Source organism: Hydractinia symbiolongicarpus, chromosome 9 (assembly GCF_029227915.1).
Source record: "Hydractinia symbiolongicarpus strain clone_291-10 chromosome 9, HSymV2.1, whole genome shotgun sequence".
In the NCBI taxonomy this organism is placed as follows: domain Eukaryota; kingdom Metazoa; phylum Cnidaria; class Hydrozoa; order Anthoathecata; family Hydractiniidae; genus Hydractinia; species Hydractinia symbiolongicarpus.
Window position 1 is genome coordinate 16,121,813 of NC_079883.1, and position 18,588 is coordinate 16,140,400.

At 33.1% G+C, this 18,588-nt stretch overlaps 1 protein-coding gene across 1 annotated transcript in view; it reads right to left on the reverse strand.

Annotated features, from left to right (window-relative positions):
* The window catches only part of LOC130657480 (uncharacterized), an 83,199-nt gene that overhangs the window by 38,141 nt on the left and 26,470 nt on the right, over positions 1 to 18,588 (reverse strand). The window contains exons 16-30 of the mRNA XM_057460464.1: positions 16,954 to 17,021; positions 16,448 to 16,526; positions 12,199 to 12,266; positions 11,626 to 11,689; positions 9,201 to 9,253; positions 8,365 to 8,431; positions 7,944 to 8,014; positions 7,313 to 7,382; positions 6,086 to 6,138; positions 5,576 to 5,642; positions 5,424 to 5,494; positions 4,405 to 4,779; positions 3,534 to 3,686; positions 3,068 to 3,217; positions 2,655 to 2,804 (exon numbers count right to left, since the gene is read on the reverse strand). Of these exons, the coding sequence (XP_057316447.1) occupies positions 2,655 to 2,804; positions 3,068 to 3,217; positions 3,534 to 3,686; positions 4,405 to 4,779; positions 5,424 to 5,494; positions 5,576 to 5,642; positions 6,086 to 6,138; positions 7,313 to 7,382; positions 7,944 to 8,014; positions 8,365 to 8,431; positions 9,201 to 9,253; positions 11,626 to 11,689; positions 12,199 to 12,266; positions 16,448 to 16,526; positions 16,954 to 17,021 (1,559 nt within the window). The remainder of the gene's footprint in view (positions 1 to 2,654; positions 2,805 to 3,067; positions 3,218 to 3,533; positions 3,687 to 4,404; positions 4,780 to 5,423; positions 5,495 to 5,575; positions 5,643 to 6,085; positions 6,139 to 7,312; positions 7,383 to 7,943; positions 8,015 to 8,364; positions 8,432 to 9,200; positions 9,254 to 11,625; positions 11,690 to 12,198; positions 12,267 to 16,447; positions 16,527 to 16,953; positions 17,022 to 18,588) is intronic.

The following is an 18,588-nucleotide window of genomic DNA, read 5'->3' on the forward strand; positions in this document are numbered from 1 at the left end:
GGACAAAAATCTAAGTTATTATCGATAAAAAACCGTGCAGAAAAAATTAAAAAACAGCCAGTTCCTGACTTATGTAAACAAATCGAGAAGCACTCCGTTATTTTAGTTAGGAAATGTTTTGAAGATGAACTACAGAAGTTTTAAAAGATTATTTTACTATGAGAAGTCATTTTGTCTCAACACGAAATAATGGTTATCTATTGCATGTTCCTAAAGTGAATAGGTAAAAATCAAATGGTAAAAAACTGCGACTCTTTGCACATTGAGATCAGGCGAGCAGAGGATTTTTCTCCCTTTAGGAAGTTGTGTTCATGTAACTTATTTTCGTATTAATCGAGGCAAGATACGCATGTGCCTGATAACGCATGCTGGAATAGAACTCCCCCCCCCAATGTTACTTACAAGTCAATTCTATTCACGGGTTAGACGACCCGCCCACACTCTCCTATAAATTAAGGAAGTTACTCAAAAAGTGATATTAAGACTGGGTGAGTGGCATAGCATCTTATACCTATATATACGGTTTCTTCTGGAGAAATAGACGAACTCAATCCCCTTTGGCTCGGATAACCAGAATTTTTTATCCTGGAATCGGCATAAGAATCAAATGTGTAATCTCAGCAAGGTAATAAGTCTTAAAATGCTTACACGAGCTAAGAGTAATTCATAGTAAAAGATAGGCGGAGAATTCGTAAGAAAATTGTTGTTGTTGTAACCTGAGTTGTCTTGTCTCTATAATAATAGCCGTATTTTGTGTGTTCAAAAGGGTTACCGATATTTCTTTGATCTTACCGCGAATTTTTAAAAACTTTTGTGGAGAAGGGTACTGTTCACATCTGTTTAACTGTACTAAGCGTCAGCTCAGTGTTAACAATAGCCTGTTTTTTGGAAAAGGCTGTTACGCCTATGCGAGTCAGCCCACTGTGACAATTAATTTTTAAACTTTCTTGGGAATCACGCCTGTACGAATGTCCAACAATGTTTACCTGGACTAACTGCTTAGCCACAGCTTTCAAAATGGCCGTATGTCTATTTCATATTCCCTCATCCGTAAAAATCGGGTTCTGCGGGATTTTGCCGGGATTTTCCGAAAAAACTGCGCGCAACCATTTTGAACAGACAGAATACCGCTATTATTAAAGAGACTAGCCGGTTGCGATACAGTTTTTTGAAAAGGGTATTATTCCTAATGTTTGACACGGTTTACCTATACTATTTACCTATTACCTATAAGCGCTCAGTCCAATGTTAACAACGGGCTGTTTCCTCTGTTTCTGTTTAACCGAAGTTGGAATAAAATTTATTGCGGAAAAGGTGATTACACCTATTGTTTTACCTGTACACTAAGCACTCAGCCTGGAGTAACATTCACTTTAGAACTTTCACCGGGAACATTCTTCGAAAAATAAAAAAGGTTGACCGACTGTTTTTGCTATGATGGGGTAACAACAGGTTGTAAACTGTGCTTTTTATGGCTAAAGTTGCAGTAAAGTTAAATTTTCAAAAATACATTACAACTGAAACACTATAATGTTGTGTGGGCTTTACTCGATTCACGACACATACTGCATACCTCCTAAACCGCTCCACCTAAATGTGTGACATTGTTTGAGGTTCTTATTAGGCGCTCCACTGGGCCTTTCAACGTTAGGCCGCACAGTTTTAGGAAATACTGTATTGTTGCTTAACTCGGCGTTTGGACGCCGGGTTTCCCGGCTAGTAATTATATAATATTGAGTATATTAGGAATTGTAAATACGTACGAATACCGAAAATAACTCCACACGCTTGAGGCAGCAAAGAGAATAAAGAAACAACAAGTCAAGAAGAAAAATTCTATAACAGTACATCACCTTAATTCGATTTTTAATTATTTGGGAGGTGAAAATGCCGAATTAAAGAACTTAAGAACACTAGTGATATGCTTGATAGGATTTAGTGGCTTCATGAAATTTAATGAAATTGTTTTGAGCAATAATCACAGGAAATAAACAGTCCCTGAATAAAACAAACAAACCTATCTCGTACACGAGAGCAAGAGAAATGTTTCTAGATGTGATTAAGAATATAGGCTTAGATCCAAGAAATTTTGGATTACACAGCCTTCGGTTAACAGTGGAGTTAATGTTCGCTTGTTTAAATGACATGGACGTTGAAAGTCAGACCAGACAAAAGACGGGTATGTTGAGGATAACATAAATGCTTTACTTTCTGTATCTCAGACCTTAGGACTTTAAAATCACCCCTACTTTTAAGCACAGAATACCTCACTAAATTTTATTTCTCGAATAGCGTCCTAAGTCTTGAAGAGATTACATAGACAATAAGGCTCATATTTTCGGTTGAACAAAGGGAATAAGAAAATAAGAGCATTTTTAGTGTTCCTTTCTGAGGTTTTCTTGCCTCTGTAGTCAGCTTCTGCTTTTTGTCTCTTGCTGTGGTGATTTTGCTTTTTATTTTTCATAAACTTTTTTATTTCTTGCATTGTGTCTGCTATTTTTAAATATAGTACCATTTGTATCACCATATTTGTATATTAACTAATTTTATTAATATTTGCAGGAAACATTTTAATAGCAGTAATTTATTACCTACGATGTTTTATCCTGTATAAATATTCATTATAAATAAATAAATAGATTTAATGAACATACCACATGTAATTTTTTCCCCATTTTTATAGAAGTCAGCTTTACATCCTCCACAGAAATTAGGCTTACAAACAGCTGTTGGTTCATCATCGCAAAACAACTGTGCACATGGATTATGGACACAACCAGCAATAGGGACTCCTTCGGGACATTCTATAGAAAATATACATGTCATGAAATCATGCTAGATTAAACGTCCTCAACAAACACTTTTAACAGATGGCATGTGCTTATGGTTGCCAGTTTTGCCAGTTTTAGAATGCAAAAAAGATTCAAATATTTCCTATACCGATCTAAGGCAGTGTTTAGTAATACAGTAAGTTTAGAATACATTTTATAGCTGGTTTAGAGCGCATTTTCTAATCAAGGATTAGTCAAACCAACATTTTGTTAAAATAACCTTAAAGGCGCGTTACCGTCATCGCAGGGTCCCTGTTTTTTCATGTAAATGGTCTGATCTTTACATTGGACAACTTCTAATCCACATCGGTTATTATAAGTTTTACCATCACTTCCACATACAGGGTCGTAGTTGTATGGACAAGCTTCATGACACTTCGTTTCCTCTGAAATGTTAATAGTATGGTATATACAAAATCCAATAAATTTTATCATTTAAAACTGATGTGCCACAACAGATCAACCTTGTTCCCAGCGCCTGTATCCTCCTCTTAGTTTCTGACGGCGACACTTCGCCTTTCTGATATAAAAATAATATATAGCCTCTCTATTATATTCTGTTATAGGCACTGGGAACAAGGTTTACAGTAGGTATATAAAAATGGAATTAAATTGCATTTGTCTACAAAAGTCAAAAAATTCATTGATAACTATCTGTGCTGTGTCACAAAATTAAAACATAATGACACCGGTCTAACTTACTGCATTCCACTTTCTTTCCATTTTCATAGAAAACAGCATTGCAGCCACCACAGTAATTGTCTTTGCAAACAGCATTTGGTCTGTCCACGCAAGTACGCTGTGCACATGGACGATATGAACACGACACAATCGGCACATCTTTAGGACATTGGTCTTAAAGAAAAACAAGATAACTCTTGCAGTTTTGACACTCATCCGAGTAGAATGTGGATATTATTATTATTCCGAATATTGATACAGGATATAGTCACTTTAGTGTTGGAAACACTGTTATCAGCGTTCTGAATGTATACATTAGGTTTACACCGGCATTGCCTACTCAATTTCGCTAACATGGCATGGGTTGACCCGTAGCTGTGATGAAGGCACTTGCTAGCCATGCCCACACTGTGGACCGAACCACGGACCTTGTGATTACGAAGCGAACTCCGTAACCACAAGGCCACGCTACATATCTTAAGAATGCAGTGACCCTTTTTGCCACCCACTAACTATATTTGAAATATCTTCAAATCGCGAGGTAATTTTTCTTAGGGAAATATATGTCTTAAAAGATGAATAACTGTTGTACATGATGTTGTATGATAATTTTCTATAAGGAAAAAAACCCTCTACCGCTCGTCTACTTCATGCTAACAGGCGGGGATGCACGAAATAGCAATGCGGGAAGTATGTACGACGTAAACCTGAGGACCGGCGCACCTGTTGGATTCTTACAAACTTTTTGTTATACGGAAAACAAATATACATCTGATAATGTACCTTGTTTTTAATTTTTTTTATATTTAACTGCCGTAAATAACCAATGAAGGAATTAAGGTTTAAAAATTAAGAAAAAAAGTTTTTAAATCGAAAGTAAATACAGCGATACCTTTTGCTGGTGCGGGTTTAACATCATCGTTGCATGTAAAATAGTTTCTAATCTTCAAATCTTTGTTTTTACATTTAGCATTATTAAATTCACAGATGTTTCCATAAGTGCGACCATTAGTTCCACAGACAGGCTTGTAAATTTTTGGACAAGGTTTAATGCAATATTGAGAACAGTCTGGTGGGGGAGTTCCGTCTCTTGTGCTCACTCTTGTGTCACTAATTTCTTTGCCAGATTTTGAATCGACGCACCAACAGCTAGCAGCAGAGCCATGACATTGTAATTCTTCGTACGCACCATCGTCCTTGCACGAGGGAACGTAAGCTCCTGGTAGAGGAACAGCACCATGTCCGTCCCGTAGTGTTTCGCACGATGCTATAGTACATATAGTAAAGTATAAATAACTGATTCTAAACTTTTTTAATACATACTTACTGAAGAATTTATTTCAATTCTCCTAATACTCTGTCGGATTGCAGCGAAATTCCAAGAATACAATTTTATATACCTTATCGGTGAAAATTTCGTCAGTGAAAAGTGACGAAATTTAAAAAAAAAATTGTCACTTTTTACCGACGAAAAGTTTAACCCTCTTTTAGAAGAAAACAGTTTTTGAGTTTTTTACTTATATTTGACAAAACAAATGCTAATCAATAATAATACAAGTTTTTTTTCATTTGCAAGACATTCTTCGCTTTCTTCTTTCATTTCTAGTACCTCAGTACTAGTATTTTCTATTTCAAGGTCAATTTTAAAATTTCGTCACTTTTTACCGGCGAAATTTTATAGTCGACGAGAAATTTTGACCGACGAAATTTTAACCGATAAGGTATTTTAAGATACTACCGAAGTTATAACATTGAACAAAAATAAATTTAAAAACAAACAAATAAATAAACTAGGAATGCACAAATGCGATTTGCAACAACACCACTAATATCAAGTACGTTAATTAAAACCGGATATTTATGTGTGCAAAATGAGCTAATCTTGTACCTTGAAAGACTTGACAAACTTACTCTTTGGAGGGCAAAGTATCATTGTACATCTAATAACACCAAACTTGTCTTTGTCACTTGCGCTACATAGGCTAAAATAAGGCATCGTAAAATCAACTTAGATAGGTATTCAAAAGTTCCATTAACTGTAATTAACTGAAGTATTTTCTAACCATGTATTGCAATCATCTTTGAAAGACTTTCCATCTTTATACGGTTGCCCATTGTGGTAGCATACACCTTGGGAAAAACATGCTCATAGAAATTAAAACAGAACAGCAGATGTCCAAATAACTTAAATTGAGGTTACTAAATCGCAATGTTAAAATCTTCAATTTCAATAGGAATGTTTAAAGCAGGGAGGTGTTTATTTAATTTAGAGAGTTCAGAGAGACTCTTGTGTCTTATCAATCCTCAATGAAAGGATTTTTTTTCATATTCTTGTCGGTAAGCAAGGTTGTTTAATCCCTTAAAAGATCTCCTCCTGCTGCCCTTGGTTGTTTTTCTTTAAAGTTATGAATCTTGCCATCATTTTAAATAATAATAGAGGGGCGTCTTATAGAGGGGGCTTTAGTTAGAGAAAAAAAGGAGCGTTTAAAAAGGGGGCGTTGTATGCCTTTTTTTATCATTATGAAGGAAGCAAAAACTATTTCTTACTACTAGTTGTTATATCGTGTGCATACCTTTTCCACAACCAATTTCAGTACATCCCCACTCACCAGTAGTACCACAAATACTAAAAGAAGTTGAAAGAAGTGTTATTAACTTCTTTATATTATGGAATTAAATACGCTTAAGGAAGAAATTTTTTATATCACATTCATCCTCTTTGTTTAAGGTTTCGTATACCAATGTTTTTATTTATCCTTATTGGTATTTTATGGTAACCTAACACGCTATCTCAAGACTCCCTTGTATAAATCATAATTAACCTCCTATGTCTATCGCAAGGTTTATTTTAACGAAAATTAATTATTATTCATATTTTCATAATCATATTCTCATCGATTTTGACTGGTGAAAGCTTCTTTTAAGTAAAAAGTGACAAAAAACATAAGATAAAGTCCAATTCAAATTGAAAGTCAACAGAAACGATTGTATTATTACCTTAACAGCTATATGAATATTGTCTTTTTGCCGATTTTTCCCCTATCCGCAGAATCCGGTACAAGACAATAAATTAGACGCTGATTTTTTTTTAAAAAAATGAATTTTACTTGGCATAATGTTGTGCAAAAGTACTTTTTCTTGTTATCACTCAAATTTAAGTACTTTTCTCGCTTATATAAAATTTCACTCGCAAACATTTTAATTGGAAAACTTTGTTGGACTTGAAATGCAAAAATAAAATTTCTTCTCTCAAACCCTATTTACACTTTTGAGGTGAAATAGGATATTTCCCACCCCGAAATCCCTTTTTTATTATAACTAACTCCTAAAATAATGCTCCATCAACGCTAAAGTCTATCTACCTGACAACCTTTTATAGAAATTTTTTCGGGAGTTGCCATGGTGACCGTGTTGCTAAAGGCAGAGCAAAAAAGCCTGATTTTATTAGCATTGTTTTACTCACCTTTTTTGTTGTCATAAAGGGTTATATTATAAAGGGTAATAACATAGCAACCCTTTATCAAACAAAATTCAGGTGCTAAGCAATCCAGCCGCCTCAAGCTCAGCAATAAAAAACGTCATAACAATTGCATAATAATGATGGCGTCGGCTAAATTTCTAACATCAACAAATTTTTGGTTCTAAAAATCAATTTCTTCTTTCCTATACTATATTCCTAACAAACTTCACCAACATAGCCTAAGTTATCTAAAAGTTATTTGAGGCGGTAAAATCCTTCCCCTAAAGGATATTTCATTCCAAAAAACACAGTATCAATAAGAGGTAAGGTACATTCTTACCAAGAATTACATTGTTCATAACGACTTTCACCAGTTTTGTATTTTTGTTTGTTATAAGTACATCCTTTAGCTATAGTTGCATAAACAGAATAAAAATATTGAACATAAAGAATTTTGAACACGACAAAAAAGTCACAACTAACAACAGATCATCATTGAAATTATTTACATATTTATTTGAGTTCACTTGTAATTTTTAAACGACGACACAGGCAACAACAACAGCAACAACGATAACGAGATCAACAACAACTTTTCCTAACGAACCTTCTGATATAAATTGCCGAGGAAGGAATCACGAGAAAAATTGTAGAGTAATGGAGTATTCGATTATTGCATATAAAAAAATGGAAAGGTAGAACAAGTGCTGGAGCATACTAATTAACGCAGCTTTTTAATAAATGTTGCACCGTTCAATCAAGTGTAATCATAAACACTGCCCTGAAACAAACACCGCCCTACAACAAATGTCTCACCCAAAAATTTGTAACACCACATCGCTCACGAAATAAAAGTTGTGATAAATATCGCCCTTTAATAAATGCTGCACCCATAATTTTGAATTTTTAATTAGAGGTGAAACCTTAAACACGAAATTTATACAAAAAACAAACACATAATCAATACATACCTTTATAAGGACACTCCTCTGAAGTGCAATTAAAATAACCAACTGTGTTTCTGTTTGATACAGAGCATGTACTAGAAATAACATTATTTTAATAAATAAATGTAAAAATGCGTTGTGGTAATTTTGTCTCAGTAAATACTTACTGTGACATGCTATTTATATTAGGAATAAACAACTCGATTTGCATTGATCCGTGTATAAATGCAACTACACACTGCAAGCATTCCAAACTATTTATGTTTATATACAGTAGAACCTAAAACCTTTATAACGAACACTAACACTCGGTACGCATTGATTAATTTCAGGTCAAACATTTATAGAAAAAACTGTATAAAGCGAACATCTGTACAAAGCGAACATTGCGCCATTAATGTCTGATTTAGACAGATTCTACTGTGCAGGGTAAGGGTACACGTACCATTGATTGCATCCTTTAAAATATCTATGTCCGTTTTGGTAGCTTTCCCCGTCTTTATAGCACACTCCTACAAATAAAAAAGGCTCCGTGTGAGGAAAAAACTGTCCGAAACTAAATAATTATATATTTATTTGAACAAACGAAACTTTTATCGACAGTAAAACTGAAATTTGGAGAGGTTATTTTAGTACATAAGAACAGCTGTTTTTTGTACTGAAACTACTCTTGAGCACTTTGTAACTAAGGGTGATAAAGTTGTTTCAGTATAAACGTTTATGTCATCTCTAAATCCTTTTTATTCAGTTAAAAAGTAAAAATGACAGTAGTAAAATTTAAATTGATGGCCCTATTTTGATAACAAGCGACCTTTTATTTCAACATATACCAAACTTTTGCTTTTTTGCACGTAGCATACTAAACATTTTTAAAAAAACTCTTAACGATACGGACAACTGATTGTTTCTTGTAAAAGTTGGTTGTCCCTCCCAAAAGAAATACTTTTTGACTCTTTATTATTTTTTTGCTTAGCTTTAAATGTTATTTATTTATTCTTCTTTCCGTTTTACACGTCACATTTTGGTTTTTTTTTTTACATTACGGTTAATTTTAGACCTCCTAATTTTTACATTAAACGAAACACGTTCCACTTAACCAGCTTCATACATGCTTCTAAAATAGGCCCAGTGAAAAAGGGCTAACGTTGCATCTCCTCTTGTAATGTCTACCTTTAAAGTTAAACTCATTTTGTTAGTACAAAAAGAATTTTTTAAGAGAAATTTAAGATCTGAAAAAGTGAAAAATAAAAATAAATGGACAGCTTGGGTATATATTCTTACCAACTTGACATGCAGCGATAGTACAAGCCCAATTGGATGCCTCCCCACATGTACTGAAACAAAATGTCACAATGTAAATAGAAATGTTGCTTTGACCACATATACTGTAAAAACGTATAAACAAGCATCAAGATGAAATGATTTTATTAGGCGTGTTTGAAAAACAGAATATTTAGTTGTATTATAGATATGATGCTATTAAAATAATGAATTTCATGGAAAAAATATACAGTATCTTAGTAAAGTAACACAGGTCTGATACAATAGTGAATCTGCAGTGTAACCAACAGGTATTTTATCAAGTTTAGGATTTTTTTTTTGAAAAAAGGACTTGACAAATATGTACTTAAGTTTTTAGACTGATCAGATTGTAAAGTAATGTAAATATTGAATGTCGTTTGAATTTTAGTTTATTTTTTAAAGCAGGAAACAAACTTTGTTGTTTTGCATCATCCTCGTCCATAGGATTTGTTGCCTGATGCTACAGCCGCTAGCGCTTACTTGACAACAAGATCCTGGTACGGGCTGCTGTTTTCGTTTTTAATGCTCAACTTTACAAAGTTATATTTCAAACCAAGTTATTATTTTTTCACCCTAAAACTATATTTTATAATGATGAAATCTTTTAAGAAGCTTTATGCATCAAAATGATGTGGTAACAAGTGATTAGATAAAGCTTATTTTGTATGGAAATACTGATGTATACCTAGCTACCTAGTTTAGCTTTTATATTTTACAAGTCTTGGAAGATATAAATTATGTGTCATCTAGCTAGCTAGCTAACTATATTTTCAATGCGAAAACAAAACCTTCCCTACTTCAGTGGACTTAGCACACTAACTTTTAGCGTGCTAAGTTCATTACGGTAGAACAACACCCAAAGAATCAAGGTCTGATTCACATTTCCAGAACTGTGTTGGTAAAATAATTATAAGTGCTAAAACAAACCAGCTAAGAAACTTTGAGCCAAAAAGAACCTAGCAATCTAATACGTCTGACCAAAGAGGTTAGAATTTATTCTACTTGTTTATCACTTAAATGTTTTCTAATAGTGTCATATATTGTATACATACATTTTATCTTTAGTCATACTTTTTCAGAAGAATCTTTAACAAAGTATGTATTGGATAATTCCATTTCGGTTGTAAATCCTTTTTGTTGTTTCAAGTTATAATTCATTTCAGAATAGACCTTTCCCGAATTTTCTAATTATGCCAAACTCAATTAAAGAGGTTGGTACGAAAAATGATTCTCATCCCTAAGTTCCTTATCAAGTGCTAGAACAGATAACCTAACTTCGTAAATATTTCTGTTCGTTAAGTGCCTCAATTGCAAGCTGAAAGTTACGATCAAACCCTTCATATAGCCGAGCTTCCTAAGAATAGGTTTGTTTTCAAAATAATTATTTTTTTTAAATATAAATAAAATTTAACCAGAATATTATATTATCTAAATATCCTTATTTCAAGAGCATAGAATCATTACAAATTTTCGGATGACGTCATAATTATTATAATTTATGAAATTCGGGAAAAGTGTATTCTAAAGCTTTGTTTCAAACCGTGACATTTCTAGCTAGCTACATGTGACTTGTGCGGCAGGTTCTCATTAATTTGTATTACCACTTTTATTCCTGTGCCTGGTAGTACAGAATAAACAGAATTAATTTTGCGCTAGTGTTAACCGTCCGCTACCTATACATAGCTAACAGATCAACAAGATTGTTTTTGTTGAAGTATTCATATTAGTTGTTAAAACTTGGAAGATGTATTTATCTGGCTGGACTAAAACTACACTTTTAGAAGACTAATGGCTTCTTAAAGTCAAAAAAGAATGGAAAAAAGATCTATTTTTTTTCTAGTTACGCCTTTCTACACGTGTCTATGTACATGTTAGTCAGCCAGATAGCTAGCTACATGTCTTTTCCCACCTAAATTTCCAAAATTTATATCTGTAGCTGAACAAAGAACCTTTATTTTCAGTAAAAATGTCAGCAATGAAAAAAATTGCCGACATAACATCCTTTATAAAACTATCTACTGCTCGTCTCACCATTCTTTTTGCTTAGTTTTTTGAGCGTTTGTCATAGTCGGGAAACCTCTTATGTTTCAATGTTTTATAACCAAATCCGCCATCTATATAGCGAATGGTTGCATATATCATGACGCATAAATAAATTATCTATGTCGGATGTACACCAATCGCATTACAGAACTCACAGTTAACTTAAAGGAAATTGTCATTTATAATTTAGTTTACCGCGTGAAACAAAATTTTACTTCTATTGTTTCCACGTTTATTAAATGAAATTGCCACGAATTTTAACTATTAAAATATTTTTCTTGTGACAAAATGCTTAGCAATTAAAATAAATATTAAAACAAAAACAAATCATTGACACAACAAAACAAACAATTATAAGTACCATGTATTACAATCTTCAAATCTTGACTCGCCTACTTTGTACTGTTTACCTCCATGACTACAACCTAGAAACAAAAAGAACCAAATTTAAATTCAGACAAAGATTAAACCTGCGCATGATATTAGTAATCGTACTTTTCTTCTTATCTTCAACTCTTCAAATATTTGTCTTCTTTATAAGCCAACAAAAAGATTTAGTCAAGCTGAGAAGGGTACACCATACTAGTGGAAAAAATAATTCTACCCTACCCCACCGTGTAGGTATGTGTGAAGTTTAAGAAGAAGGTCTGAAATTTCTTCTAGGTGTGTATTTTAAGGACCAGCATAACACTGTGCTCCCTGCCCTGTACAAGTAAAATCTTTAAAGTCATACCACTTGTACTACTATATAGAGGATAAAAATAGTATTGTTATTGTTATCTTACAGAGATTTAGTCCGTAAGGTGACAGCAAAATTTGTCATCATGTTACGTTGCAATCCTTTTTTTATGAAGTGCAACATACACATGAAGGTAAAATCATCACACAGAGCAATAAAGTTCATAGGATGTTTTCAACTGTTATGTATACTTACTGCCTTTTACACAGTCACTACGTTTAATGCAACCCCACTCTCCACGACCAACCGCTACAACACAAGTGCTACAAACAAAAATTATATTTTAAACAATTAAACATTTCTCCCCAACGTGAATGGTTTGTTTTCATGTGTCAAATAGAGATTGCACTGAAATTATTAAGAGTGCTGACTTTTATATAATACTTTTACGGACTATGATAAATATGTTTAAATCGGGTCAGTTTACGTAATCAACATCCAACCAAAGGGAGCTAAAAAAATTTTATTCGATCATTTCAACTCGATGCCAGGCTGACCTTGCCTATTTTGTACACGATTACTAATTTCATATTCAGATTACATGTGATTTCTGCGCAGAGAATGGCCAAATTGTTAAAAAATGAACTTATTTTTTAACCAATTTATGTGATTGTCTTTATAGAAATATAGATACTAACTACTGAATGAAGAGCACGTTATTTAACTGGGTCCACCTCATATCAATAAAAAAGTACTCAGCTCCATAAATGTGCATTTCCTAATTTGGTATGACCGACTTAACGATGAAACATTAATTTAAAAATGTACACCAATCATTAAAAAGACGTATATGTATTGCCTTCTTCAACTCCGAACTCAAACGTTAATGGGAAAATATTAGATGGTTGATTTAATATTACAGCGCAAAATCGACGCTCATAACACGCGATCTTAAACGTCACATAATTTGTGGACATGTGCTAACAGGTCATATGTTCTTAAACTGCTTGACGTTACATAAATTTTCCAGAGAATAACAGATTTCCTGACGTGACCTTCAACAACGTATCTTACTGAGGTTAACAGCAATATCCTGAGTTTCAAAAACAATTGCGAAACAACATGTCACAAAAATATGTCAAAGAATATTTTTGTTTAACCTCACCCAATAAAATCAGATTAAAGAAGCACGTTAAGTTATTAATTGGTCGGCGTATGCACAATATTTTTTCCTGTCCCACGAAATTATGCGTAATATTGTTTCTTAGATCATACTAATGTTTTTGGAATAAGGTTTGAAGTAATTGCAATGGTGGGACCATCGGTTTACGCTTTCCTGTGTACTACATGATATCGTTGTTAAGACGATGATCTTTGCAATTGTTGCCCAGCTTAGGATGCCAGCTAGGGCGGCACTTATTTTGTCGCATATTGTATTGATTAATTTTAAGTAAGTAAATTAAGTAAATATTTAGAGGTCTTTAACAAAACGTCGCAACTAAATAAATAAATAAATAAACTGAATAAATATTTTTCTGTCTTTCAAAATAAAACCACAAATGTGTCTAGCAGGATAAATTGCTTGACTTCTTCAATATTTCAAATGTTAAATTGTTGTCAGACCGCAACATTCTTTAAAGTCATATCTATATATGGTAATCGATGTGCCAATCTATATTACCTTGCAGCGTTCATTTTAGCGAGCCCTTAAGGTAACTGTGTGTCTGAAATTTGACTTTTTCCTAAATTTCTTCAACTAAATTTTTTGCTTTTTATTTATTTATTTAAACTTGTAAAAAGCTTAAATTGAAAGAATTTATGCATTTCCCAAAAACCAATTTTAAAGAGTTTTTCGAAGAATTATTTTAACGAGTATTTCTAATTTATTTCAGCCAATTTAAAGGGAAAAGGTATCTTTGCGAATACAGTCATTTCTAGTAAGACTTTTTTTCGCGAATTGACCTTTTCAAGAATTTTTGCGCAGACAAGTTTTCGCGAATATAAATAAAATTCGTGAAATTTGCGAAAATTAATGTTTGTCGGACAAAAGTTAGGAAATTTTCTCTAGGTGACAAAAAAGTTATGTCCGTCGAAAGATTAGTCCGGCCAAGAGTTTTAAGTTCAACCTTTTCCAAAATCTATAATGCATTGGTTACAGCTTCTGCTAAAGTGAAAGGTGCTGTTTTCTCAACAATTTATAGACTTTCACCGATCCCAGCTGGTGGGTTGGAAATACCTCTGATGTTGAATTAAAGAGTCCCAGATACACATATAAAAATCAAGACCTTTTTAACTCAACTTTACTCTTGGGAATTGGAGGCGAAAATCGATGAAAAAACAGAAGTTCAAGACGAAGAAGCAATCGAGATCATGGTACACTATATACAGAAATACGAGGATAGCACGGGAGTAATATAAAAAGAAAAAAGAAAAAGCCACCGCGAATTTTAAGAATCCGACGACGAAGAAGACGACAATGAACATAGAAAACCGCCTGTGATTGAAGAAAGTGAGATCGAGTTACACTCGGTTGTTGAAGTGTAGATTGTTTCAGTTTTATTTGATGATAAAATTTAAAAAATTAAATAAACGAAACTTTTCGTCGGACAAAATATTTCGTCGGACAAAAGGACGTAATTTTCTCTTGGTGACGAAATTTCCTCTAGGTGACGAAAGTTTTGTGCGACGTGCGACTTTATGTCTGACAAAAGTCTAGTCTGAAATTTTTTTGTCCGATAAGTTTTTCAGTGGAATAAACCTTTTTTCATAGGGATAAGGCAATTCTCGTTTTACCTTTTTACTTTTTGTCATCATAAGATGTAGATTGGAAAAAAAACGAGAAAACATAGTATTGTAAATTCCTGTGGTTTATTTGTTTCAGTTTTATTTGCTTTAATGAGGAAGCTGGTTATCAGTATCAGTTGTAAACTTTTAACAAGAAGCCCTGGGGCTCTAAGAATTTCCGCTCGCTACTAAAATATTAGATGACAAGCTGCTAATTCGTTGTGTTATCGTGCCAAACATTCGTAGATGTTCGGTGCATGAAGTTCTGAAGATAAAGCACACAAGCGACATTATATCTTACAACAAACGCAAAAACGTGTCATAACAAACTTACATTTTAAAAGGAATTGCTAACAAAAAATACAGCCTATCATTCATGGTTGAAAGTCTTGCGATTGAAACGTTTATGGTCATTTAGTTGACAAAAAATATAAAATTTTGATGTGACCATTATTTTCAGCATACTTTTTTTATTAACTGTGCCAAGTTTGGCCGAAAATGAAGTGGTTTTAATTTTTGGACCAATTTTGGCCTACAATGATAATTAGGTAACAAAAAATCTAAATTTTGATGTCACCATCATGTTCAGCATACTTTTTTTATTAACTGTGCCAAATTTTGTTGAAAATAAAGTAGTTTTAATTTTTGGACCAATTTTGGCCTAAAATGACGTTTAGGTAACAAGAAACCAAAATTTTGGTGTCACCATCATGTTCAGCATACTTTTTTGTTTACTGTGCCAAATTTTGTTGAAAATAAAGTAGTTTTAATTTTTGGACCAATTTTGGCCTAATGACATTTAGGTGACAAATATCAAAATTATGATGTCACCATTATGTTCCGCTTTTTTTGTTAAGTGTGCCAAATTTTGTCGAAAACAAATACCAATTTTGGCCTGAAACGTCATTTTGATGGCAGGATTAGTTAGTTAGTCAGTTATACCAATACTATCCTCATCTCAGAGGAACGTGAAATCCCAGGGTCGATTTTTTCTCAAAAAATGCTCCGAAAGAAAAAAACGACGGTTTTAAAGAATTTCCTACGCCTTAGGGCGCGGAAATTCAAACATGTGTTTAATTACACTAAGTTATTGCACTGTATTTTCTTATTTTCTTTATCCAACTTATTTCGCTTTCTGTTACCTGATTTTTTTAAGCAACCAAGTTGCTAAGGGCTAAAACTGAGATATGGGTCATAACCCAAACATCTACTAAGCAAACTTCCCAGGCTTAACCCTACTACGTCCGCCGCCGCCGATTTCCTGAATTTTTCGCATTTTACCGGAAAGTTGGAAAGAAACGGATTTTCGTGCAATTTTTGTCAACTTTTCATGCGATCTATGTAAAAACCGGAAATATGTTGAACAACTTTTATGTAGCTTTTAGAAACTTCAAACAGAATGTAAAAATTCGCTCTAGAACTAAAGTAATTGAATTTTAAGCAGATGGTGGCATTTTGAACAAATTTCAAGCGTTTGATGACGTCACAGAAAATGTGCTGACTCAAGCAAAAATTTATTGCTGCAATTTTGTTCCTTTTTTTTGTGACATAATGTAATTTCTTGCTTTGTTACTAACGCTTCATAAATTAAAAGGGTTAAAATAACATAGATTTAAACTAGGCCAGGCTAGACCACGCACCTCTTTAATAACATACAACAAACAAATCCCAAGAAGAAATACATTTATAAAGTGAATAGTATGTAAAATCGTATACATACCATGTCGTACAGTCATCTCCAACACGGGTGTCGCCTAATTTGTACGTGTTACCATTGTCATAACAAACAACTGCTTTATCTAAAGACAACAAAACAACTATACAAGAATGTGTTAAAAATAAAAAGGAATAGAGCGAGGTTGGGAGTTGTCTTTTCAACATTTCTTTTGCGGGTGATTTCTTAAGCTATTAAAAACATTTAGGGCCTTTAGACCATAGTGTAGAAAAAAAAGTTAAAAAACTACGTAATGTTATCTAATTATAAATAATAACGTATCAGAAAAAGCAAAAAAAATTAAATAACACCAGCAAATACGAAAATTAGCGAATTTATTCTTGTTTTATGCGACTAAAATCTGGATGAAATAGGTAAAATCATTCACGTAGGTCTCTTCTAAACAATCTAACGACATTTTATGCGTAAAACAAGACATTCTGTTTAAATTTTTTCTTTAACAACATTAAAATGTGCTGGGAAATGTAGTTCACAGAAAATAATGTTCTTACCGTCCTTCACACAGTCACCACCGCTAACACACTGCCAATCTCCGCCACTACGCCCTTTAACACAGGTGCTGCAAACAAAAATTAGGATAAAAAAAATTAACCATTTCTTTTTATCGTCGTCCATGGTTTTTATGAAGTAAAAGTTAAACTGAAAATATCAAGTGTTGATTTTATACTATTTTCAAGAGCTTGTGTCAACACTAGTGGCACAATAGGTTTCGAATTACGTCAGCCTAAGTGTAAATGAGATTATGACTCAGTTTGCTGATCTTAGGAGAATAATAGACGTGTTTGATGTATATTGCTTAACTTGGTAATTGAAAACTGTAAACTTGTGACGTCTTAATTTTACCTCCGTTTTTTGGTTAAAGATTAATGATCTGGATCAGCGAGACTAATATAACACAGGACGCTTTTATAAGCATATCATTTAAATTATTTATTTATTATTTAAAAAAAAACAGAAAGTACTCTTATTACGTTTGTTTGCAATACATTTTGTTTGCAATTTATTTATAAGAAACCAAGCACAGAAAAGATCGACTCTTAAGAAACTTGTCAACTTTACCGGCTTCTCGATCATTAAAAAACTTCTACATACAACAGACGGGGGAAACAAAACCATAGACCAAACCTGAAAATCTTAAATAAAAGGTTTTTTTGAAACTTTTTAGGGTTATGAGGAAAATTAAGAAACATTGGAGGCTTCAAGCATTAAAATTTTAAGAAAGGTTTTTTTGTTGCGTTTTTATAAGATTAAATTTTAAAGAATTTTAAGGGTGAACCTTTTCCTCTCTTGTGTGCACAAAGCTCCTGTCATTGCAATAAACATGCTTTAGACATGCATTAGATAGAAGGGAGACGACGTACTAATAATTTAGGATCAATTAATGTAGGATATGAAAAGGTATGATAGGCACGCATATAAGAGGAATTCAAAAACAATGCCATTTTAAACATTACAACAAGAAGCCCTGGGGGCTCTAAGAATTTCCGCTCGCTCCCAAAATATTTGAAGAAAACCTGCTAATTCGTTGTGATTGTGCCAAACATTCGAGGAGGTTTGGTGCATGAACCTCTGAAGATAAAGCACACAAGTGACATTATATCTTACAACAAACGCAAACAAAACGAAACGTGTCATAATAAACTCAGATTTTAAAATAAATTGCTAACAAAAAATACAGCCTATCATTCATGGTTGAAAGTCTTGCGATTGAAACGTTTATGCTCTTAAACGGCATTTAGTTGACAAAAAATCAAAATTTTGCTGTGACCATCATTTTCAACATACTTTTTTTTATTAACTGTGCCAATTTTTGTCGAAAATAAAGTAGTTTTAATTTTTGGACAAATTTTGGCCTAAAATGACATTTAGGTGACAAAAAATCAAACTTTTGTACCATCATCATATTCAGCATACTTTATTTGTTAACTGTGCCAGATTTAGCCAAAAATGAAGTGGTTTTAATTTTTGAATCAATTTTGACCTAAAATGGCATTTAGGTGACAAAAATCAAAATTTCGATGTCACCATTATGTTCAGCATACTTTTTTTGTTAACTTTGCCAATTTTTGTTGAAAATGAAGTAGTTTTAATTTTTGGACCAATTTTGTCCTAAAATGACATTTAAG